The following is a 26,276-nucleotide window of genomic DNA, read 5'->3' as shown; positions in this document are numbered from 1 at the left end:
GACTAACAGAACTACGTTCCCAAGCTGGGATGCTACCAACACCAAATTTTACATGTTTACTATATTAGTGCCAGAAGAACAAGACAGTCTGTACATAAAAGTACAATATCCTAAAAGATTTACAAAAGCAGCCCCATTGCTCCTAGTGGTTATGTGTATTTCAAAACACAGTACCAAGATAATAAAGGCATTCTGTTGAAAACAACTGAATCTAGCACGTTTTTATAAAGGTAAATCCAATAGAAAGAATAAGTTGAAAGGCATTTATAAAAATGCTAAGCAGCACTTGATTACAGAAAATATTACCTGCAGAGTGGTCTGAAGTACTGCGGATACCACTACAATGACTGGTTGTATCTTTCAGTTCTTGTGAAGGTGGTGATGCACCCGAGCTTTCACCTATATTTTCATTTAGCGTCCTCAGTATTGTTGTAATGTCCTCCTGGCTGAGAATTAGCTTAAAAACAAACAAACAAAAAATAAATTAAAATCCCACATTTTTATTAAACCCAGAACATCTCTGTCCATTAAGCTTTTGATAACTGAAATCTAAGTTTTTAAAGAAATAAATAAACCAAGTTCATCTAAATAGTCACTGCTTAGGAGACTAAAGAACAAAGTAAAATATTTCTCAAATCCACATAATTCCTTAATGTAAATTTTAGAAATGAAAAGTTGTTCATATATTATTTTGTTTCTTTCCACTATTTTTTTTTTTTTTGCAAAGCTATAATTTTATTTCTAAAACGTTAGAAGGCGTTCATGCAGTTTGACCTACAGTTGCTCAAAACTGTTAGATGTATGTAGTCACAAGGTATTTTACAGTATGAGTTGCTACTTTTATTTTAAAATTCTGCAAATTTGTTATTCTTTTTTGACATGCTTTACATCTTATGATGCTTAATTTAAATGAGCATGTGCCCTAACTGGTACTGAAGCTTTTTGTAGGTGTGAATTCTGAAGATGACCATGAGATTAATAAACAGACTAATTAATCCAAGTTTTTCCATCCTTTAAAGATAGAAACAGACATGTAAAACAAGGCTATAAAAGCATAGCCATTTTTATCTGACAATAGCAGTAGCACAAAGTCTGTCTGCACCATCACAGATTATAGTTCTTAGATCAGAATAAAAAGCTATTCACTTCCTTTTTCCATATAAAATGACAAAATCCATTCTACCTACGTCTTTTTAGACCAAATTACAGCCTGGGGATCATAGGAATTTATGGACAGAAAAAGATCTATATTCCATAGACACTGCAGCAGCTCTTTTCAAAACTAACTGCTTACATTCATAGGCTTGAGTCGTCCAGATATTTCAATATCAGGAGCTTCATTATACCATGCAGCAGCTAAATTTCGTTCAACAGCAACTTCCAGATTGAGTGGTTGCAGCAGCTGTACTTCAGTTTGCAAACAATTTTGCTCAAAGCATGACCTGTGAAGAGAAACAAAATTCTATCTGCCTGACACACTATACTCATTTTCCTAATCTTATTCAAGATTACAGTAAACCAGTCCTAAAATTCTTGAGTGCACTATTCTTCATACTTCTATGTAAAGCTTTATTCTACCAATTAAACATCCTTTCTTGACAGGGAAGAGACCTCAGGCATACGTGCAGGCATGTAGCATACTAACTCCTTGCATGTTATGATCTCCTCACAGCTTTCCATCGAAGATCAATTCATTCTCTCTTAAAACTTTGTTTGAAAAATCTCCTTCCTCTTCCTCTCCTGCTCTTCATCCCCTGTGTTAAGGCTCATTTTCTGTTTATTTATTTATTACATCAATCTAGCTTAATTTCTTTCCTGTTACATACAGCTTTTAAAGAAATCCAGCAGCATCAAAATAGCCATTTATAAACAAGTTTAACCTGCCTCAATGTAGTGAATAATTCATAAGTTCATTATTCAATGTGTAGGCTGCTATTTCTCCCAAATCATAATTACTGTTTTTTACCAAATCTCTATTTGCTGCTATATTTCAAGATAATAGTGTATTCAGCAACAGTCCATCATTAATCATTTTAATAAAAACTTCTGAAATATCTTCAACTGAGATGTTCCATAAAAACGACATGAATTTGAAAAATCTTTACACTACATTACCTGTATAACTTCAGTTCACTCAATTTCACCGTCATAGAGTCAACAACAGGTGGGAGATTATATCGAGTCTTTGTTTTAGCAATAAAGAATCGGTTCTTTACAGTGATTAGACCAAGGTCAGCCACCAGGACATTTGCAGAGACTGCTGACTGTGGAATTATCACAACAGGTGCTTTAATATTGATATCAAGTGCCAAACGAGAACTACGCTCTGCTAGCTCTTTCACACCTGTAGCTGCTTTCTCTGCTGCTTGAACTGTTGCCTCAGTAAGAGCTTCCTTGGCAGCTTGAAAATTATTTACAAAAGCCTAGAAAAAAAATACAGAAATTGGGAGGTTTATCATAGTATTTTTATCGTAGTATTTTAAATATGAATCATGTTTTATTTACTCTTTTGGAGCACAAAGGCTAGATGTACTTGGCAGAGTTTATGGAAGAGGCATTTATTTTCATGGCTTAATACTTATGTAAACAACACTGAACAGTATGTATATCTAGAAAACGCTACATCAGTTAAAGAAATAGAAGCCTAACACTGCTAGCAGATATTGTTGCTTAGCCATCCACTTCCACAAAAGTAGAGAGAAGTAGATAACCCAAGGACAGTTCCAGCAAAGGTTTTGCAAGATTATATAAGCATTCTTACACAAATGGACACTATCCCATGTCGGATGCCTTATCATTCTCTAACTTTGGCAATGGCATTTGTATGTTAAAGAATAGCAAATGGAAAATTTAACTCACCAAAATAGAAGAAAAGAATTTGTTGACAAAAACTACTTGAATACAACCAACAGTTAAGTAAACACAGTTGTCAACAACATCCATATTTGTGTATGCAATACCATCTGTAGCATTTACATAAGATATCATTTTGAAGTTGAAGACTTCTTTTCCTGTGATGTAAAGAGGCTGAGGAAGAAAAAAAATAGAGCATCTCCAGTGTATAAACTTATGCTGGAGAACACAAATTCCAAAACAAAACAAAGCAACTCAAAATTTCAAGACATTTTTAATATAACATCTTAACGATAAATGGAAAAAAAAACAAGAAATCCAAACAACTCTGAAATAGCTAGAAATATTAATGCAGAATCTCTTAATGAATAATTATATTGATCGAACCTACTGAATAATCAGAAATCATGGTTCTACAAAATCAGTTTTGATGTAGCACTTACTGGCTGCAGAGTCAAATAAGTTTGCCTATAGAGAACAAAACTATTCTTTACGTTTACTGGGAACATTTAAAACAAAAGTTTCACAAATTTCAATTTTGCATTTATAAGCCAGTCAGAGATCAGTGATACATGCAAACATATACCTTGTTATACAATGCCATCTCATCAGAATCCACAATAACAATGTTCTTTAGTTTTGCAGTTATTTCTGTTGCTGTTTTTTTCATTATCACTTGGCTATCCAGACCTTAAAAAAAAAAAAAAAAAAAAGCACAAAAATGTACAAGCTCTTCCAGTTATGAGTTTTATACCTCTGTGACTAAAGATTTGTTCCTACCTTCAATGTGAATTTCAGCTATTCTGTGTTTTTTCTCTCTAATAAAGACACGCAAACAGGATAAATCCGCCCAGATACTGAGGTCGATAACATCTTCATACTTTGATTTTTTTGATGCTGTAGGAAATTAAAAACAACAACAATAAAAAAAAAGCAGTTCTTCAAGGAGGAAGAATATTTGTAAAATTTAATAATCACTTTCAAGACCCTAGTAAGTCCACATTGTTCAGAAAACATACAGCACTTACAGTAGCAAGGACAGGAGGAGAATGGGCAAAGAAAAACTACTTTGTTGCTGTTCCTTATAAGTCTTTTCAGATTTTAGTAATGCCTACTAACATTTTTACCATGAGGAAGGGCAAACACTGGAATGGACTTCCTAGAGAGGTGGTTGATGCCCCATGCCTGTTCAAGAGACAGCTGGGCAATACACATTAACTTCAGTTCAGTTCTGGAGCGACCAAGAAGTTGAACTACAGGATCTCTATAGAAAGATATGGATATCATTTTCTATGTGGAGAATGATTTAATCTTGCCTGCAATAGTTTTATAAAACTATAAGCAATACAGTATTTTCCTGCATAGGAAAATGGTTCAAAGGTAGAGAAGTGCTATATCTTTCATTCACAGCTCGCTAAGTTACAGAGCAGAACTTTTTAAGTTCACAGAACACCTTGTGTACACAGATGTACCTTGTATCCAAGCATGTCTTGGCACAACTGAAATTAAAAACCATCATGAATTAAATCAATCTCAAAAAAAAACAACACAGTTAAATGGAAGTTGTTTTTTTGTGTGGTTTATTTTGTTGTTGTTATTGTTGTTTGTTTTACACATAAGACAATTTTTCCACCTTTTATGTCTGTTTTGTTGTTCAATAAAGTCCTACAAAACACCTTTAAGGAATTAGCTGAGAAACTAAACATTACAAGTTGGTGAAAAAATCACTAAACCATCAGCTGACAGATACTGCATGACTTTATTACTGCTTTTCCTCACATTCCACTTCAACTGAACTCTCATCTCTCCTAAGGCAAGTATTTTCTTTCTACTTTGCCTGCATCCCTCAAAAAAATAAAGATTACAAAGCTTATTTTCCTTTTGTTATGTTAATTTCTTGTTTTGCCAGAGTTCATAATTACCTCTCCTTTTGTAATGCTTAAACAGTTAACAAAACTAATTTCATTTAATAGCACATGGGAAATCATTATGCAAACTCCATAATATTGCACACCCAAAAGATTGCCTTTTCTTTTTCTAATATGGGGTACCATCTCAATCTTATCAACTGGTATAAGTGAATTATGTTAAGATCAACACATAGCAAAAATTGTAAATCTCCAACTAAGCTTAAAGACTTTTATGATGGGAAAAATATGGTGTGAAAAGTCATGATGTTAAATTACCGGGGAAGCACAAAGTTGTCTATAATATACTCAATACACTTACGAGAAAAAGTTTTGATATTCATGCTATATTTTTCTAACTCAAAGTCTTTTTTTCCTTACTTTTTCTAAGAACTTTTTATGTATAAGCATTGAAATGCAAAAATACTTTCCTTACTATATGTCAGAAAATCACTGGAAATATAATAATTATCACTTAGTTGAAAGAATCTATACTGAATAGCTAAGTGAACTTGAAGACATCATCTTTCTCAGAAAATGTAAACAACTAAAACATCTACCTTCACTCATTAATTTTTTTCCTCCCCTATACTCTTCCAGCCATGGAACAGCAGTATACTCTTGCTATTCTGTAATACAGTGACAGCTTCTTATAACCATCAATATTAGAAAAAGCTGAGGATATGTAAGTATACCTTAAAACAAAATTTGTCATGTCAAAAGTTACTGACAAGCTTAAAAAAAAAAATAGAAAACATGCCTGTTTTCTTCCTTGCTTAAATGAGGGAAGAGAAAGGATCAAAGTGACCCAAGGAAGAATAAAGAAACATACTTAATTTTTTAAGAACATCCTTTTTATCCTCTGTTTTTTCATGGACTGGCTCTTCTGTAACTTTAGCTTCTTGTTTGGGTAGAAGATTGTTCAGATAGTTCACAGCATTCAAGAGAGTCTCGGTATGCAAATGAACATCAAGAGAAGAAAAATTTACCTGAAAGAAAAAATTATGTTTATCCAAAGTACTCCTATCCCCAAATGGTAGTAATAGGAGTAAAAAGGATATCATACCTTTATTTTCTGTAGAACATTCTGATAGGAAGTCTTCAATTCTGGTCCATTAATATCAGCCTACTCCACCAAACATACAGATAAACAGATGAAATAAGCAGAAGAGGTTTTCAAATTTCAATTTACAGCTTACAATATATAAGGTAATCTGTTTAGGGACTAGAATGCATACAACATTCAACATATAAGAAATGAGTAAGTAAGGAAAAAACATTTCTCAGAAATACTGTAGTTTGTGATCTACTTATAATTCAAAAGAGAAGTCTGCTGTTTTCCCACCTTTATGTACTCCAGTGTGAGAAGATCATCTTCTACATTATCCAAAGTAGTTACTAAGTAAACCGGTTTGTCATTATCATCTTAAAAAAAAAGAGAGAGAAAAACACGCATTACCTTTTTCCTAAGAGATTTGGCAAGTTACTTAGAAATATTTTAATCACTCAAATTTACCAAATTACTAATGGAATTATTCTTTTCATTACTTTCCCCCATAATTTAATTTAGCAAGTGAATGATCCTTCCAAAACTACCTCCTCCAGGCTTTCTAAAGACACATTCATGGAGTTAATTATTTATGAATAATTTTTTATTAATCTTTTTTAATCAGTACATAAACACTTACCCATATACTCTGGACACAATAGGCAAATTTCATGCAGAAAAGCACTTGCAGTCAAGTCAAATGTTCTTAATTTAAGTTCAGTTCCTAGCCCCACAACTTCAAGCTGCAGCACTGGAGTCTCAATACTGTCAGTAAGGCGGCATAACTTTATTAAGACCTATGAAAAAAATACAGACAAAAAGTCAGGGAATTATCCACTTATTATCATATATTCAAATTTATTTTACTGATTAAGGCATTAATCATTAAACTTCACATAGTAAGCGATCTAGAAAATACAGAGTTCAACAAGAACTGCTAGAATATAGTTTACTGCCATTTTTGGAAAATCTTCAAATGTGCATACATGTAATGTAAGTCTTCCTTGAAAACTGGAAAATTGGAACCAAACCTGAAAAAATTAAACAATAAAGCCAACAATGGAGATTCTTAACAGATTCTTGCTGGTATCACTTTCTTAGAAATTATGAAATGCTGGAAATGTTTCTAGTAGAGTAGAATGTGAAATACGGCACATTAGACTAGCTCCTTGACAAAATCTTTTTGTCATGCAAATGACAATCTTCTATATCTTCTCTTATATATATATATGTATTATTTATATCATCATCATAGTATCATAGTCTCGTGTGGGTTGGAAGGGACCTTAGAGATCACCGAGTCCAACCCCCGGAATTCGAGCCTCTGTGCTGCAGAGCGGCACTTCTACCACTTGCGCCACAGGGGGGATTCGAACTCCGGGTCCCAGTGTTGCAAGGCGGCATCCTTAACCACTGCGCCACCGCAGTGCATAAAACAACATGTTAATTATGTTGAAGTCTTTCTGTAAACCTTACACTAAGATAGAATTTGTAAAATTAACTGATTTTTATTATATAACAGCAATAATATTGCCATAGCCAAGATGGTATAAAGAAGCAATGTTTGTGGTAAGACCACATCTCTTTATTAGACCAACTGACATAGTCTGTTGTCTTGCACATCAAGTGTCTTGCATTTAGGTAAAATACTCTTTTTCCGAGTCTGAAACTGTGAGAATAATACATAAATAGGACAAAACACATCACAGTGAATTTGTTATGTTTGAATATCACTTCAACAAAAACTGAGAAAAATTTGAGGGAAAAAATAGGGTGCTTGTATGAGATAAAACTTTAATGAGTCTTTCTCAGTGACCACAGCAGCTTCTGGAGAAAAAAGATGTCGAAGGATGCCAAAGTACCTTCAAAAAACTGCATAGAGAATAATACACCTTCCACTGATGGTTAGGAAAAGGAAATTCAATGATAAAATGAACTGGAAATTAAAGCAGTTAAGTCAAGACAGTGCAGACAAAGATGAAGAAAACAAAACTCCAAGTGCTCCAGAACAGAAACCAATACTCCTTCAAACAGGAATTCATGACCACAGCAACAGGGGAAGACCTACAGCTCAGATGAGCTTTGGAGAAAATTATAACTTTACCTCAGCTACTTCAAACCTCAGCTGGAGTTCTGTCATATTTTTCAAAGATTCTTGTTTATTTAGTTTTTTTCGTCTTGTGCTGCTAGCTCGCTTGAGGGAACCAGACGGGGCTTCAAAAAATGGCGCATCTTCCACAGGACTGCTTAGAGCATCATAAAATTCTTCTTCTGATTCTAAAGATTAATTGACAACAACGTTACATAAGCATTTTAGATAACCACTATGAACCAGGATTTTTATGTTTGCATCTATAAATATTTAGATGTTTAAGTATGGAAAGACCACCTGTCTGTCACTTAGCAACCAGCTAAGTCTGTTTCTATAATTGCCTCAGTTTCTGCCTCCACAGCTTTTTACAACACGTACAGCTCCCACTATGTAATCATCATAAATCACCAACAAGTTCTCATCAACTAACTCCTTTGCCTGCATTCTCTGAATACTGGATATGTAAAAGAGCACAGTGTCTTCAGTATGCTCTAAAAGTTTAAAATGCCTTTTCCTGTAATGAGTACTGGTTTCATGCAGTTTCAGAGAAAGAAGAACTACTAAACTTCTAATCCATTTGATGCTATTAGGGAAGTATAACAATGACAAATTATAGTGATGGACTCATTAGGCTTTTTCCTAGAAATCATAATCAGTGAAATTAAAGATACCCATGGAACAAGTATCTTTCTTCTAACAAAAATGAACAGAGGACATGGGGAGATATCTTCTACACTTTAAAAATCCCCTGGAGTCTGGGAGAAGGCAGAAAAATAGGAGTCATTTAAAATGATTACACAGGTGCAAGCATAATAAAATATAAAACCGAACCTGATTCACTCAAACTCACTATTATTTTATCAAACTAACTGTTGTAGTATTTACTCTCATCACATTCTAATTAAAATTAGAAGTGAGGCACTTTACTTTTGGGCATTTAAAAGGGGGTAACATACAAGAAACACATGAACATGTCTCATATCTGTACACACACTGTACAGAAACTGAATATAAAGTAATTACATCACAGCAGAAACAATTTACTTAGTTGATAATTTTATTACTGTTTGTGAACTACAAAGGCCACTCCAAAAGTAATGCCTCCTATTCTACTTTATTAGACCATAATGTAGAGGTCGCACTTTCCTGCCAATATCCTGCTATATTTCTTGTCATGCAACAGATAGCAGCAGAAGGGCAGCCTGACAAAATGACATCTGACATGGAAATGCATATGAGCTTATAAACTTAATTTGAACTGTTCATTAAATCAGACTTTATAACAGACTGTATTACCTGACTCTGCAATTGAATGAAGATCCAAAACAGGAAGCTGTGATAAATGTGGTGCAGAGAGCACAGGTGACATTGCGGCCTGAAGTGGGAGACACCATAACATTTTTTACTTGAATTCCTCATTTCTGCTATACATGCACATACACTACTTTGTAGAAACCTTACAATTTAAAGAAATTAGTCTTACTGTACAACATATTCTTACAATGTAGTAGAACATGTTCCTAATAATTAAAAGGACAGGAAAGAATCGGGACTAAATAAAGTAGAATCGGTGGGTTTTACATATTCAAATAGCTGCAGAAAGAATATATCTGAAAACAAAGAGAAGAGATTCAAACATCAAGTCTCCCAGATCCTAAGGTCTAGCTGCTTTTCATAAAAATCACTCAATACTAGCGGTAGTAAAAAGGAAAAAGTAGAGAAAACAGGATGCCAGACAGAACTTGTTTCCAAGTTTCTTCATGTGCCTGGAGTAACAAACTCTATCTGTATGAAATTGTTAGATATAGTTGACTACAACCTTCAGAAATAACTGAATATATGCAAAATTTCACTGTTGTGCCACTACATGGACAAAAGGAAACAAGAACCTTCCCTCTATTTCTGGGAAAAAAAAAAAAAAAAAAGAAAAAAAAATTATGTTAGAAGAGGTAATCAAACAGTTTGTTCAAGATTTCACATAAAGCCCCAGAAATCAGAATTGCAGGTTTGAGTTCATAAAAAACACTCTGCATGTTCCACGTGTTTAGCATAGTCCTTGCACTGACTACTAACATAAGGAAGACACGTTCATTGTCTGTATACTCTTGATTAAATTGGGCTCTGGATAGCACAGATGGCAGTAGTACTGATACATAAGACTAGTCATATTTATTTAGTAGCTCTCAGTATCTTACAGAAACTGAAGTGCTGTGCCAAATAAATTCTTGTCTTTGAATGAACATTGCTTCCAGTGCATTAGCAAGACTCAGTGCATCAGCAAGACTTTTCATCGTACTCTTCACATTTTAACTATCTTTCCAGTCTTTCCTCCCAGTCTTCATCTACCTATTTGACTTTACTCCGTGTATTGTGAGTGATACGTGCATTGAGTCTTGCAACTGTGTCTCATCTGTAAGACTTTAATTTTGTAAAGAGAGAACAGCTTGTAAGGCCTAACTCCACTGTATCAAAATAATGGAAGTCTTTCACAGCAAAGGAGGAAAACTTCCAAAGTTCAACAGCCTAGAAAGATCTGTTCAGAAGTGTTATCTGTTTTCGCACTGCAATAATAATTCCTCCACTATTCCAAAATGTAAAAGGCAAGTTTCACACCTGGAGTGCTGAAGAAAGATTTGTCATCTTTTTCATTTCAAAATGTTGTGATGGCAACAAAGTTAATAAGTCTTTCAGCTATGGGGATAAAGGCATGAAATTACATCTGCCGCCACCTAAACATCAATTCCATTCAAATTAACTGAAGTTAATATCAGCAATTGGAGTCTGCTAAGCCCTATAGTAAATGGAAGCTTAAGCAGGTAAGTTTAGTCACAGGTTTTAATACACTGCACCCAATGAGCCACATTCAAAGTGACTATCTGATTCTGTATGTAACAAAAAAAAAAAAAAAAAAAAAGTATGAGGAGTATAAAGCATGAAGTTACTTAAAGGTTTTTCATATGATATGGTAATGAAATTCTGTAATTAAGTTCAATTATATGCAGTGTTATGAAATGCAGGACAGTCATTAGATATGCGAGCATTTTATTTTTGTTAAACTCTAAATCATATCCCTTGATTTTTTTATTTTTTTTTCCAGTGTTTAGTCGCACAAAACAGCAGAGATTAGCATAGCTTTTGACTAGGGATACCAATAGCACATGAAGAGTAAAACAGCAGGTCAGAACTAGCTAGAATATTCATGTTACCACTTAAAAGATTGCAGGAACTACAAACCTCATGCTGCACACATTTTCAATAGGTATGTATGGCTAGTCACATGTGTGTACAGCTATTGAATATTATGCTAATACAAGCCAGAGAAACAACAGCAGAAGTCACAGCAGTGGCCATCAGGAAAAAAAGTAGAATAACTTGTATAATGAATAAAGATGGAAAGGTAATTTTGAAATAACTTCCAAACTTGAAGTGAACAATTATTCCTTTAGACTCAAGTACAGGAAAGATTAAATAGCAGATAACTAGCAGTATTTATAAGTCACACAATCATAGCCCAGTTTTGTCTTTGATGTTGAGATTTGTGTATTTTATGATAGAACTGTCTTAAAAATATATATATACAAAACATAGCCAGATCATGCAGATTAGAGTGATGATAAAAACTAGCAATTTTGAGTTCATTTTGTAATATTATTAAGAACAGGTGGTATCAAACGTTAAAAATAAACTCTTGGCAGTCCCTTGACTCAAACAAAAATGAATAAAAATTAAAAAAAAAAACAAAAACATAAAACACTGTTTCTTAACATTTTCACTAAAGGAGGGGTGTGGGGAATTAGATCCAGAATTCACATATCTAAGCCTTACAAAAACCAAGACAGGACTGACCTTAACTCCAGAGTGTTACCTGAATAAAGAAAAGCTGAGAGGAGCTGTGAAGTCAGCTAAACTGAAGCAGTGAGAGATGAGTTTCATTAAGCAAGCACTGTTCAGCCAACATTACCTACTGCTAGGTGTTATTTTAATTTTTCTTTTAAAATTAAACTGCTGCTCAGTTCATATAATATGTAAACTTTTTAAAACTACAAAGTTTTTGCTATTTCTTTCTCTAAACAGTGCAGCTTAACCAAAAGTCTGTAATACTACAACATACCGTAAATTTGGAGGTAAAATTGAACTAAATTTCAACTAAAGTAAGCACATGCATAGAAGAAGACCAATCAAAATAACAAAGTAATTACCAGAGTTGTAAAAGAGATGATTTGTTGTAGGTTTTTAAAAACAAATCAGCAACTGGACAGCTATCCAATAACTATTGCCCAAAGATCATAATAAACACAAACTAGAGAACAAGAAAAATTTCTATGACTTTATAGAGTTGGTTATGACTTTCAAGATATGCAAAATAAATTCTTGATCTCCACTTCACTCTGCTCATTTGATAACTGTAGGAATTTGTTTTTCCAATGAAATCTATGCAACAATTTCTAAAAGCCTTACCTCTGCTATTTTTGGAGGAGGGCTGGTAGCAGGAGAACTCTCTGCTTTAGGAATGCTATCAACTAGCTCCAAGATACTTTTCAGCTTTTGGTCCGATATTTGGACAGAAAGTAAAGGAAGTTGTCCAGACAGCTTGAACCTGTTAGAGAATTAATCACTGATAAATGAAAAGCATTTCATTGAAGTTTCATATTCATTTTCTTCTGAAATATACTGCATGACTTCCCTAGGCAGCCTATTCCAATGCGTTACCACTCCTAATATTTAAACTGTACCTCTCATGGCATGACTAGCAGTCATTACCTCTCATCCTGTCACTAGTGGTTGGTGGTTAGTAGTAGAGGTTGGACCTTCCTGCCAATATCCTGAGACATTTTTGTTGCCATGTGACAGATGGCAGCAGAGGGTAGCCTGACAAAACAGCATCTGGTATGGCAGTGCGTATGAAACAAAGGTGTGCGTTTGAATTCCTCCATGTGGAAAAAACAGAACCTGCTGACATTCAGCAACACTTGTTGAACATTAATGGAGACCAAAGAGTAGATGTGAGCACTGAGAAAGTTGGACGGCATAGGCAACGTTTTCCAAGCAATTATGCTGTCATAGCAACTGGGAAACAGTGAGTCACTTCCACTGATGCAGCTATTAATGAGAGCAGTATGCAAACACTTGTTCATAGATGGTGAAAATGTATAGTCCAGTTGAAAAAATAGAGTTATTTAGCTGAGAATTTGCTCTGTCTAATAGTATTATGGCACTTTCTGTATCTGTTGTAGTTTCCATGGAAAGAAACAGGAAGTGTTATTTTTAGAGCAACCAACATAGTACTAATATGTTTGAATAGTGAGAGTTAAAATCAGCAGCAGAACAGATTGTGAAATATATAAGTAAATGTAAAAGTTTATCACGCAACCATAATAGGATATACTTGTACAGAAGGTGAGTTCATTGTTATTCTTTTAATGAAGCTTTTATAGAACTTCAGGAAAGAGGCAGCATCAACAAAGCATTTAAATAAGAGAAAGTTTCCACACTTGGGTAAAAAGCTGCTGTCCTATTCATTCCAGGACTGGTAGGTGACCTTAGACTACAGTAACGTAAACTACAGAATCCACCAGGAAAATGAATTAAATGCAAAACAAACAAACAAACAAAAATCTGTCATCATGAACTCCTGGTATCAAAATGCTAGACTGACATTTTGCTCTTCTTGATGGTTAAGAAAATAGTTGCAGTTAGCAGCTCTCTATGGTATAGTGGTTTATATTATATGGTTTATTGCATTCAAACTGTTGCAAACAAAATAGTTACTCAGAAAGAAGCACTAACTGATCTCCAGAGCATACTACTTCAAAAGCAGAAGCAAAATTTTCAAATGTCTTGACACAGGAAGAAACCACACACTGTCATGTAAATGATCATATGAGAATACAGAGTACAGAAATAATATTCATTGGGAAAAAATTTCCGGAATCATATTTAACAGAGATAAGCAGCTAAAAGAAATATTTGCTAGTTATGACAGTTAGGTGGTAATACAATACGATTCTCACTAAAAGTAGATGCTTTATAATCTGTTTCATACCATTATAGCTCAATAACAAACCTACATTAAAACAACAGTTTGTTACATGACCATAGAAATGACAACTCAAGCTTGCTTCTGTCCTTTTTATTTCCCTTACTGCACCTTCTCCATCAACCAAGAAAAGGTAGGGTGGGAAAGAATATGTTATTTTATCATTTCAAGTATCAAATTTCAGAAACTAGCATCTCAGCTTTCCAGGAGATGGCACCATAGTACCATAACAATCAATGCCCTGTGTTCACAATACACAGCGCTTCCAAGGTACATTATTTTTGATCTTTTTCTAAGTAAGCAAATCCTAAATTCTTCAGATTCCTTTTATTTCCTTGTTTGCCCCTTTACCTTGCTTAAAAGGAAAAAAAATTACAACTGCCTATGACTACTTCTATGCCATTTAGTGCCTAACAAAAACTGAATTTCGAACAGATATAAGAAGTGAGCATAAGCTAGTCTGATGTAGCAGAAGGTAGTGATTCTTATTAACAACTAAATATAATAAATTATCTCAAAATTCACTACTGTGTTGCTTCACGAGTATGTAAAAAATGATTTTTAGCACTGGGGAAGATGGTTCTTCCAAAATAAAAATTTAATCTTTGCCCCTTTGACTCAATGGTCTTAGACATCAAGTCTGTAACCTGCATCTTTTGAGTATTACTTCTGGAACTAATTTTATTTATTTTTTTTTCTTTTGCTGAACAAGCCTAAATACACAGTCAATATATTAAGAAAAGTTTTCTTGAGAAATGATCTCTGGCAGATAAACAAACTTAACAAATAATCTAAGTAAAGGAATATGACAGCACTTTACTTTTCAAACTATTTTGTGATGTTNAAGAGAGGCAATGAAAATTAAGATTTCTTGCCCCTAAGTATTTCCAATGAGGATTGAAAAGTGGCTATCAGAAAGACAGACTGAATTAGAACAAGTATTAGTATACTTAATAAAATATCTATTGTATAACTACATAACATTCAACCTCATCTATATCTGGCAACTTCATGGATCTATTCTCTACTTTTCTCGATACAGATATCTTACTACTTAGATTCACATGTAAAACAGAATGAGACTTACACTTTTAAACTTGTTTTCCTTTTATTCCCTTCTAAAAATTTAAATTAGTGTAAAATTTGAAAATAGGAAAAAGACTTACTTGGGCATTCTTGCATCAGTGACAACCATAGCCCTACCAAATTCCACTTTTACATCCAAAGGCTGCAAGATATGTTGAGATGAGTATTTCAGCTTACGAGCCTCTTGCCAGTTCTCATCTAGAAGAGCAGAGAAATTCTGTGATTAAAACATTTCTTATCACGACAAGTTTTACAGAATTAAAGGATCTAATATTAATATACATTGTTAAACATTCATGTTATATAGTTTCTTGAAGAGATGCAAATCTCTTCAACATAAGTATATTACAAATCCTGAGGACTTCAGATACACAGGAGTACTTAATACTTTTCGCTATTCACATCAAAACACCTACCCAAACAAGGGTGCAGACTTCTAAGGGCCTAGTTCTTAATATACATTGTACTCAAAGCTCAGGCTTTAGATCCTCTCTGGATCCAGAGGGCTAAGAATTAAATGCTTTAGACTTCTCTGGCTCTGACTCGTTCTACATTGTTAGTTCCCAAATTACTAATAGAAATCTTACTCAGTAAAGGACTCTGATCCTTTCTTTACCCTCACACAGTGATCAAACCTATAACTACTCATGGTGCTCTCTTTTAATTTAGAGGGAAGCAATGAAAAGGCACTGAAGAAAAATACTGCAAATAAATTAATTACACTGTGAGAATAAGAGCAAAATTAAATATTTATTATGCACCAAAAGAAATAAGACACATCTTGGAGTATTTATTTTAAAATAGGGGGGTTAGTATAAGTTAATTACTTTAGTGAAAGTTAGACTGAAATCATGACATGAGTTTGAAAGTTTAAAGTTCAAAAGAAGAACATCCCAAAGATTTTTCATTGTTTTAGTTAAAAATACAAAACGGCACACCAACTACAATAAAGGAAGATTCACCTTTATGAATACTTACCATGTTTGCTGTAGAGTAGTTGTATACTGGTGAGTTGGATATCAAAACTGTCATAAGCTCTTGACATTATATCTTCAATAGTGCTTTGCCCCACCTTAAGTCCTGATATATCAGAACGACTTTTGCTTTTCATCTTAAAAATAGCCACAGAAAGAAGAAATTATCAAAATATTCAAAGCACTAGTTCTAGAAATACTTGATCCTACCACAATAAAATATTAAATTTAAATTCTTATTATATGAGCACAGAGTCTTAAAAATATCACAGGGGGGAAAAAAAAAAAGGCATAAAGCAATGTAAATAAATATTGAGTAGCAGAGTCATACTTACCATATACTTAACAAATAAAATTACCTGTGTTACCTGCAAAAGAATTTTGTCCTAGAAGAACACTATTCAACCAGTGAGTAAGAAGAATGAAAATAATATATAGGAGCTGTGTCTTTCATGATTTTAATGAACTCAATTATCGTTTTAATTACCTTCTCTTGCATATTTATCTTAAATAAAGCATCTCAAATATATTTCATCTCCAATTTCAATCAAGTTAGTTTAGAACTTGCCAGTATGTTTACACTTATTTTAAAAGGAAAATTTGACTATAAAAAGAAAATTGGTAACAGAAGTGTTGCTTATATTAATAATAAAACATTTAACCATGCAAATAAAATGCTAACTACTTCATAATATAAGATTAAAAAAATACTAGACTTTTACTACATAGTAGTTCAAATGTAGTTTAATTTCAATGGGAGTAGTATTTTCACAGAATTGCTGAGGATGGAAAGGACTCCTGTAGGTGATATAATCCAACCATTCAGTTCAAGTAGGGCCACTAAAAGCAGGCAGCCCAGAAGCTTTTTAGTAGTTGTTGTGAATTGAAAGAATCTATTCCAAGGAGTTCAATAATTTGTCTGGACTAGAAAGCAGTTTTAAATTAATATCAAATATATAACTGAAAGAGGAACATTTACTCAGCCAGCACAATAAAATACAAATTCAATAAACTGAAGTCACAGAAAAATCAAACATCTTTGGTAACTTACTTTGTTAGCTAAATACATACCTTAAGACTACCAAGATCCAACAGAAGTAGATTAGAAGTACAGTCATAGAATCCCTTTTGTGGAACAATGACGTATGAAGCCATAAGGTTAATTTTGAGATCAAGAACTTTCTGTGTCTCAATAACATACAACAAACCTAAAAAATAATACAGTTGGTGAATACAAGCAGATTAATTGAACCCAAAGCAATGGAAATAGAAGAAGTTATAAAAGAAATTCAAGCCTAACTTCAACTGAGCTGGGAAAACTATACAACTCTCTTTTTTTCCCAGTAAGATCACTGGCACCTGAAGCTGTGATTACTGAACTAGAGTAAATCTACGATGTGCCAGCCAAGTCTATTCTACCTACCCGTACTATCTACACAAACAGTTATTCATCCCTTTCAGCAAACCACTTCTTTCTGCATGAAGAAACATTTTTAGTTCCCCTGTATCTGCCATACTGCTACAGCTATCTAATTGATAAGTTTGATTACAGATATTGAAGCTCTTTAATTTTTTTTCAGGGCCAACAATTATCAGCAGCTTTCAAGGATGCACCACGTGTAAAAAACGCTAATACACAAGCGGAAGCAGCAACATGATATATGCAATTCTGATGAAACTTCATACTTAGCATAGATGAAACGAGCTGGAAAGCATACTGCAACTCAACAGTTGCTGAGATAACCCACTGTCCTCTGTAGATTCAAAAATTGAATTGTTCCAGAAGGTCTTATTAAGAGTATTAAACTGGCCAAACTTTCAGCATTATTACTACTACACTGATTCTGCTGACAAGCATATCCACAACCTGAAGAACAGCAAAAAAAAGCTCTTGCAAAAATTCTGTTCAAAAATGATACAGCTATCAGAATACCTGCGATAAAATTCTGTTTTCTCATCTTTAGAGCAATCAATGATCTACCTGTGAGATGAGAAGAGTCTCTTACAGAGCAGTATTCTGCAGATTAATCTTCTTACCACTGCAGTTTTCTGAATCTCAATCAAGATTTTACAATCTACATGCAGTATGTTATTAGAAATTTCATTAAGCTTTTCATTTTTGAGTGGAACATGCTTTTGGACTTCTATAAGCAATGGAATACCCTTGTGAAGAGTCTTTGATAGGGATACATCTCTGAAGTTAGGCCATGCTTATTATAACAGAAGCATAGCAGAATCAGAGAGTTAAGTGGTAATAATTAGCCAAGCATATTGCATCTAAGCAAATTTCTACCAAAATAATCTCAGAAATGGCCTACAATGTCAGTATTTTCAGTACTACTGCAGAAGTTTCTCTTAAGAAAGACAAACCCAACCATAAGTTGGCCAATTAACAACTGCTCTCACACAATATTCAGTCAAAAAAGAAATAATGAATAGAGATAGAACTGATGCTCAATGTCATTCCTGACTCTAGATTGATAAAAATGACTCCTGTTATATACACTGTGCTTGAGTTTTTTACAATTTCTTTATCATAGAATCATAGAATCACAAGGTTGAAAAGGACCTACAAGGTCATCTACTCCTACCACCCTCGCATTACCATTGCTACCAAAAGTCACTAAACCGTATCTCGTAGCTCCTCATCCAGACGCCTCTTGAACGCTGCCAGGGATGGCAACTCCACCACCTTCCTGGGCATCCATTCTAGTGCCTGACCACTATCTGAGAAAAAAAGTTTTTCCTTATGTCTAATCTAAACCTCCTCTAGTACATCTTGCAGCCATTTCCTCAGGTCCTGTTTGTTGCCTGGAAGAAGAGGCCAAGTCCCTCCTCATCGCAACCACCTTTCAGGAAGATGTAAAGTTGTAAAGTCTCTCCTGAGCCTCCTCTTCTCCAAACTAAACAATTCCTCAGCCGCTCCTCATAAGACTTGTGCTCCAGACCCCTCACCAGTTTCATTGCCCTTCTCTGGACACATTCCAGGGCCTCCATGTCTTTCTTGTAGTGAGAAGCCCAAAACTGAACACAATACTCAAGATGCAGTTTCACCAGTGCTGAGTACAGGGGGATGATTACCTCCCTGCTCCTGCTGGCCACACTATTTCTAACACAGGCTAGGATGCCATTGGTCTTCTTGGCCACCTGGGCACACTGTTGGCTCATGTTCAGCCAAGCATCAACCAACATCCCCGGGTTCCTTTCCTCTTCACAGTCATTCAGCCACTCAGCTCCAAGCCTATAGTGCTGCATGGGGTTATTCTGGCCAAAGCGCATGACCCAGCATATGGCCTTGTTGAACCTTATCCCATTAACCTCAGCCCAGTGATCCAGTTTATCTGGATCCCTCTGAAGAGCCTCCCTACCCTCAGGCAGATTGACACCACCTCCCAACTTGGTGTCATCTGCAAACTTAGTGAGGGAACACTCAATCCCTTCATCTAGGTCATCATTAAAAATATTAAAAAGATGGCCCCCAGTACCAACCCCCTGGGGGCACCACTTGTAACAGATCACCAGCTGGACTTAGCTATGTTGACCACTACCCGCTGGGCACGGCCCTCTAGCCAGTTCCTTACCCAAAGAAGGGTATACTTGTCCAGGCCACGGGCAGCCTGTTTCCCTAGTTTATTGTTACGCATTATTTGTATCTTAAAATGGTACGATTTAAATATGAATACATTACATATTTTAAAGATGCAAAATTCATCCATTTTTTCCTTTAAAATGAATTTTTATGTAAAAACATCCCTATGCATCCTCTCCCAACCACACAAATACACGAACATTGAGCTGTACATGCCTCTGATCTAAAGAGCTTAAGATGCCTCTATTCAAACAAGTTTATTCCACATATTCAGAAGCATATTTCAATATGGGGATAAGAACTGTGAATAAGACCTTCAAAAATCAGAAGTGAAGATGAAACTGAAACTACAGGAAGGCTTTTAATGCTGAGTAATTAAAAGACAGATTAATTTAGTTTATTTGTCTTTATTTGAATCAATCCTGATCAAAATCAACATTCATCTAGGAATGAAGAAAATGTGTGGAAAAGCAAAACCTCTGAAAAGTATTTCCACTTTTCTCTAGAGGACGAGTACCGCAATATTGGCTTTTATGAAATATGTATAGTACGAAATAAATTAAGGGTCTTTATAGACTCAGATGGGGAAAACAGAAAAGGTAGAAGTTACAGTATTTTTTCAAACTCTTCATGGTTTTCAGTGATATAAATATTAAATATGACCTCAGGAAGTGGGGCATATTTTACAATGAAAGTTGTAGAAGATACAGACATAAAATTGTTTAATTCCTAGAGCAAATTCTCAGCAATGATATCAAAGATTTCTACCTATTCAGGTATACCGTTAGAAATCCATGATGTGGGTCAAAGCACCTACATATGGAAAGATATACATATTTACACTTAATGAATCTAACATTTGTCAGTATCAAATCAGAACAGAATGCAGTACTTGCCTGTTGATGTTTTTTCACGAAACTCTTCTAGCTTCATCAGGGTTGCAGATGTCAGTTGCTCTAAATGTACATCTTTTGGGGGCCTGAAGAAATCCACTAAGCTGTTTATTGTTTTCTGTTAAAATAACACAACAACAATACATTAATTGTCCATTAGGAAAGATTTTTCAAGATACATAGCTTATTTAAGTAATTACTTACTGCATCGTATATTATTTCCAGTGGCTGTGATTCTATTCTAAGTCTCTGATCTGCCCCCTCATCCAAAGGATTAGTTTCAAACATTATGCTTAACAGTGAGGTACTATTGTCTGAATAGACTGTTCGAGAAGACAGAAGACAGGGCGTACAGTTTTCTTGGGACATGCCTGTAACTTCAAGTGAAGTTATTTTGGTTTCAAATCTGGGAAAAAAAAAAAAAAAAAGAAAAAAGGTATGTCCAATTAGATAAGAGCTGAATGAATGAGCCAAAAGGAAAAAAACAAAAGCAAACAAAAACAACCAATAAACCAGCTTATTTTAACCTTTTAACCTCAGATATAGTTTAGTCCAAGGATACAACCTATCTGATATCTGTTTCTCATTTCACTATCTTTTGTACCTATTAAGTATCTGTAAGTAAATAAGAAATGGGAACCAAAAATATATCTCATATATGTTTCATGAAGAGGAGTGTCAGGGCAGGGAGAAGAGATGCAAATGGAAATTCAAGTAGAATTAAAAATTAGATGGCACACATTTACACTTAAGAAACAGATATAGATGAAGGATGGGAGGGTTTCTGTGTGAAGAAATAAATGACAGACAAGATTAAAGGCCTCATTGCTCATGGATCATCTGGAGAAGTACTTTTTAGATTTGGCTTTTTATTTTCCTCCAGTCACTCTGTCCACCTCTTTTAGAGCTCTTTGATGAAGATGACTTTCCAAACCCTCAAAGAAAAATGTTTCCCTGTAGAATTCTAATATTCTCTCCCTTTTTTTCAAGATAATAACATTCTTATGGATCAAGCACAAAAGCTGCAAGAAAAAGGTTTTAAAATTTCATAAAACTCAAAAGCTTCTTAGTATTTTATGTTGGTCCTTATTAATATGCTCCAAAGTAAAGTGGACAATGTTTAAAACAGAAATGCTATCATTCCCTAGAGTTTTTAAATCACTATATCTGAAACTGAAGTATTTCATTTATCACTGCCTTTTGTTCTGTACAATGAGAGCATAGAAAAAAAGAAAACTTAAAATAGGTTATGGTTTTCTTCTGCAAATCTATATATTGAACTAAAAATCCAAGAACTCTCCAGCCTGCTAAAACAGAATAATCCAATTGGAAGAGACATACAAAGATTACCAAGTCCAACTTGGTAATTTCAATGGCCTGGCCATTTCAGGGATAACCAAAAGTTAAAGCATATTACTGAAGACACTGTCTAAATGTCTCTTCAACACTGATAGTCGTGGGGCACCAGCCGCTCCACTAGGGAACCTGTTCTAGTGCTTTACCACCGTCACAGTAAATAAATGTTTCCTAACATCCAGTCAGAACTTCTCCTTGAGCTGTTTTCTATACTTTGTTGTCATGGAGCAGAAATCTGCACTTCCTTTTCCATCTGGACTCCATAACAAATTGTAGAGAGTAAAGAAATCACCTCTCACCCTCCTTTTACCTATACTAAACAATTCAACTGTCTCCAGCATCTCTTTGTAAGACATGTATTCCAGACCTTCCACCAGCTTTTCTGCCCTCCTCTGGAGGACCTTAACATCCTTTTTACACGACGGTATTACAGAGACCAGCATGCAATACTCAAGGTGTGTATGCACCAACAATAAATGTAGCAGGAGAATCACCTTTTCTGACTGGTTGGCCATGCTGGGTGTAATTCATCCTAAAATGCAATTTACACTGCTAGCTACTAGGGAACACTGCTATCTCAGTGCTGAGCCTGCTTTCATTAGCATCTCCAGGCCCCTTTCTGAAAGGCTTTTCTTCAGACTTTCATCTTCCAGACTCCATCTGTGGCATTACTCCATCCCAGGTACATCACTTGGCACTTTCCTCAGTTGAACTTCATACCATTGCTGATCGCCAAGTGTTCCAGGCTATCTAGCTCCTTCTGAAAGGCCTCTCACTCCTCCAGGAAGTCAAGAGCACCTCTCAAATCAGTATCATCAGCAGACCTGCAGAGGATGCATTCCAGTCCATTCTGATCACTGTCAAAACCATTGAACAAGACTGACCCTAGAATTGAGCACTAAGGAACACTACTGGTTACCATAGACCAGTCAGGTGTAGCCCCATTTACTACAACTAGTTCTACCAGAAGGCCTTTCATCACACAGCTAAGTATGAACATTTATCTTACAGTTGGATAACCTGTCAAGAAGAATGCTGCAAGGGACAATAAATAAAGGCTGAAGTGAAATCCAGAAAGAATACATCCACTGCCTTCCATTCAGCCACCACATAGGTGACCTTATAGGAGATAATATTAGTAAGGCAGTATGCCTCCACATAAGCAATTCTGACTTTGTTCAGATTAAATTTCAAAAGGAGCAAGTGAGACATTTATCAAAGAAATTAAAAGTAATAGGAGTGCTTCCATATAACAACAATTGCTTGTATATAACAACATTAGACTGGAAGGATGAAAATCTGTGTTAGCACAAGTTCTGAAGATAGAAAAGTCAATTTTGGAAGCCAAAACTATTCACTTTGTCCACTGTTTGCAGGATGATGCTGGTCCCAAACTGCACAATTGAAAATGAAAAAGAGAAATTAAAAATAGTTATAGAGTCTTAAAATGTCTACTAGCCATCTTCAGCACTGCACAAGAAGTAAAACCAGCTTGATGGAGAAAGCTTACCTTATTGCTTGTGCACCGGGTCGTTGAGTAAATACCGTACTTAGTTCATTTAAAGAAAACTTTACCAGTTCGGGAGTTTGGTTGTTTTCTCGAATTGATGCTGACATGCTTTTTAAATTTACAGAAAACTTCATGGCTTCATACTAGATAAGCAGAAAAAAAAAAACAATAAATTATAACAGTGAATGAAAAAAATAGAAAAAAAGAAAAAAGAAAATATGCATATAAATTGCAATACAGTTTATGAAGAGATGAACATCCAAAATAACATTCTAAACTATTTTTCCTGTGCTTTAAACAGCCTGCACTACTGCAGTACAGAAGTTATTCCCAAACTATGAAGATGCAAGGGTAGAATAAATGTAGACTCTGTCTGCGAATCTATGACTTCGTTGCAGATGTCTGATTTTTTTGAGAAAAGAGGCTTCTGATGGAGCAGAAAGGCAATCCACTGTATTGTGCAAAGTATCTAACATGAAGATGGCATAAGACTACTTCAAATAGTTTAAAGATGCTGTTTCTTCTATCAGCTCATACATTATCTACTCATCTACTCCACCTACTCTCACTGATGTTTGAGTCCATTGAAGCAGTTAATCCACCTTTCTTAGAAGTTTCTGAATATATTAAGATGATACATGAAATATTTTGTAGTTTGAACAGTATGCTACTTATGTGAGTTAATTCTACATAAATTAGACAGCATTTCATTTAGAATTTTTCCAGAATATTCCAAGTAAGCACTTCAATCTTTTAAAATTATATGAAAAGATGCATATGTTCTATGCAAAGGTAACAGACAGTAATAAAATTTAAAAGTAGCATGACATTATTCAAATGCAGAGACAAACACATAATTTTAAAAGCAATTCTCTATCACTTTTAGATTTTGACTTGTAGTATAAAATTACTAATTGTTTTATAACATAATAATTTGTGACTTACTGATTTTGGAAGTGTTGGGTCCACAGCCGTTTCACTGTATCCAATTGCTGCATAAAGTTTAGCTTTCTCCTCAGTTGTCATAAGACCTTCGAGACCTGTTGCATTGTAATTGTTTAAACACAGTGTAAGTATCTTTAACATGCAAATATTGTTATGCAGTACCCAGCCCATGGCATAGTATTGGAACTAGACGATCTTAAGGTTCTTAGCAACCTAAGCCACTCTAAGATACATTAGTGAGTAATAAGCATTAAAAGCAAAAAATAATTAGACTCAAAGCAAACTCTTAAATCATCTACATTATGCTTTAAAACAAGGTTATACATTTATTCTGAAATACTTTATTTCCCAGCTTGCTAACAATGAAAATATGGTTTTTTGGCATAATTTCTGCGTTCTAGAACATTTACTAGTTCCCATCATATTTTAGTCAGCCATACTCTAAAGTACTTCATGAAATAGAAAAATTATGAAAATAATGGAAATAAAATTGCTTACATTCCATTAACTGATACTATTTTCCTAGCACTTTCTTCAAATCCCTATACACAGTACACTGTGCAGACAACTGCTAAAACTGGGAAAGAAGAAAGCAGAAATAAAGAACAGTTCATAAGTCCTACAGAAATAACTGTAAAATACCCCTAAAACATGTAGCTAACAATCACATCAGGGGGAAAAAAAAAAAAAAAAAAAGTCTAAGGGAAAATGTGAATGCTGAACATCTAATAGCCCAAACATTAAAAAAAAATAATAATCTGAAATTCCATTTTTAAAGACTCAATAATAAGAAAAAACACCAATAAATGAACATACCTGAAGCCTTTACGTCTTGTTTCTGTTCATCCTTTTCTTCACGTGACCAGCCCCATATCCAACTAAACCAGCCACCAGAATTTTCATCATCTTGTTTTGTTCCTGGTTTGTATATTTTTTGTCCAGATTTAGTTGCCTGAAATGAACAAATATATGGTAATTATCTTTATGGTTCTTTCTTCTCACTTGGATCACAACCAGTTACTTTTATCAATAAATAGAATAAGCAAAAGTTACCCAGTTTTAAGACAATAAAGACTGTTTTATGTAGATTTTCTAGCTAGCTCTCATTCTTCACTTCCTTCTCAAAAAAAAAAAAACAAAAACAAAAAAAACAAAGAACCACTCCACAACTCCACAACTTCATGTACTGCTCTGCAATTAAAAGAGTCATTAAAAATACACACGCCAGCTATTAAGCAACCATGAGATGCCAATCATGACTTCAACACTGGATTCTCAGAGAAATTGAAACCTATATCCAGTCCACATAAATTTTGGCATAAGGGATAGCAAATGCACATCAAGCAACACAAACATCAGGAGAGTTCTCAAACTTGTAGCAGACCACACAAACCAAGTACATTCATAACTGATACAACTGTAGAAGACATAAACGCAAAAAAAGCCTTGACTTTAAAGACACTTTAGTGAATATGATACCCACAGTCAGTGAGACAGGAAAAAAACTGACAATAAATCAGAATTTTCCTTTGGAGACTAATGCCAATGGAGGGCAGGTCTCACCACAAAATCGTAAAGGCTTCTGAACTGGTACTACTGATTCAGACGAGTGATGCAGAATGTCAACTAAAGATCAATAGAGGTAGGAAACAACTTAGAATCATGGTAGCCTGATATTCAGTACTTAAAAATTACTCCAGAAAGTTACTTATACATTGGTCCAGATGATCTTTGAAAATTCCCTCCAACTGAACTATTATATTCTGTCTTTCAAGATACTTCTCCAACACTATCCAAATGCATTCCATAAGATGCAAAGAAATTGTCATGGTTTAATAATTTTGTAATTTTGCTATCAGTATTCCACATCATAACATCATATAAAGCATGAATAATTTTACTTAATCTGCAACTTACAGAAGAAGACTACATCTCCCAGAGAGCAACACGATAGGTCACGGGACCTGGACTCTATATTAACTCTGT

General features: G+C 34.6%; 1 protein-coding gene across 7 annotated transcripts in view; it reads right to left on the bottom strand.

The window, feature by feature from the left end:
* The window catches only part of VPS13A (vacuolar protein sorting 13 homolog A), a 102,919-nt gene that overhangs the window by 54,715 nt on the left and 21,928 nt on the right, over positions 1–26,276 (bottom strand). For all 7 annotated transcript variants that reach the window (XM_015849182.2, XM_015849180.2, XM_015849183.2 and 4 more), the window contains exons 15-35: positions 25,107–25,242; positions 24,291–24,385; positions 23,346–23,488; positions 20,684–20,885; positions 20,483–20,597; positions 17,069–17,205; positions 16,002–16,134; positions 15,104–15,221; positions 12,359–12,497; positions 9,197–9,275; positions 7,913–8,085; positions 6,449–6,605; positions 6,106–6,185; positions 5,827–5,886; positions 5,593–5,749; positions 3,634–3,750; positions 3,440–3,543; positions 2,860–3,027; positions 2,116–2,423; positions 1,295–1,442; positions 307–457 (exon numbers count right to left, since the gene is read on the bottom strand). In XM_015849182.2, the coding sequence (XP_015704668.2) occupies positions 307–457; positions 1,295–1,442; positions 2,116–2,423; positions 2,860–3,027; positions 3,440–3,543; positions 3,634–3,750; positions 5,593–5,749; positions 5,827–5,886; positions 6,106–6,185; positions 6,449–6,605; positions 7,913–8,085; positions 9,197–9,275; positions 12,359–12,497; positions 15,104–15,221; positions 16,002–16,134; positions 17,069–17,205; positions 20,483–20,597; positions 20,684–20,885; positions 23,346–23,488; positions 24,291–24,385; positions 25,107–25,242 (2,920 nt within the window). The remainder of the gene's footprint in view (positions 1–306; positions 458–1,294; positions 1,443–2,115; positions 2,424–2,859; positions 3,028–3,439; positions 3,544–3,633; positions 3,751–5,592; positions 5,750–5,826; positions 5,887–6,105; positions 6,186–6,448; positions 6,606–7,912; positions 8,086–9,196; positions 9,276–12,358; positions 12,498–15,103; positions 15,222–16,001; positions 16,135–17,068; positions 17,206–20,482; positions 20,598–20,683; positions 20,886–23,345; positions 23,489–24,290; positions 24,386–25,106; positions 25,243–26,276) is intronic.

Source organism: Coturnix japonica, chromosome Z (assembly GCF_001577835.2).
Source record: "Coturnix japonica isolate 7356 chromosome Z, Coturnix japonica 2.1, whole genome shotgun sequence".
Lineage (NCBI taxonomy): Eukaryota > Metazoa > Chordata > Aves > Galliformes > Phasianidae > Coturnix > Coturnix japonica.
The sequence above is the reverse complement of the archived record's forward strand: the minus strand, read 5'-3'. Positions and strand labels throughout refer to the sequence as shown.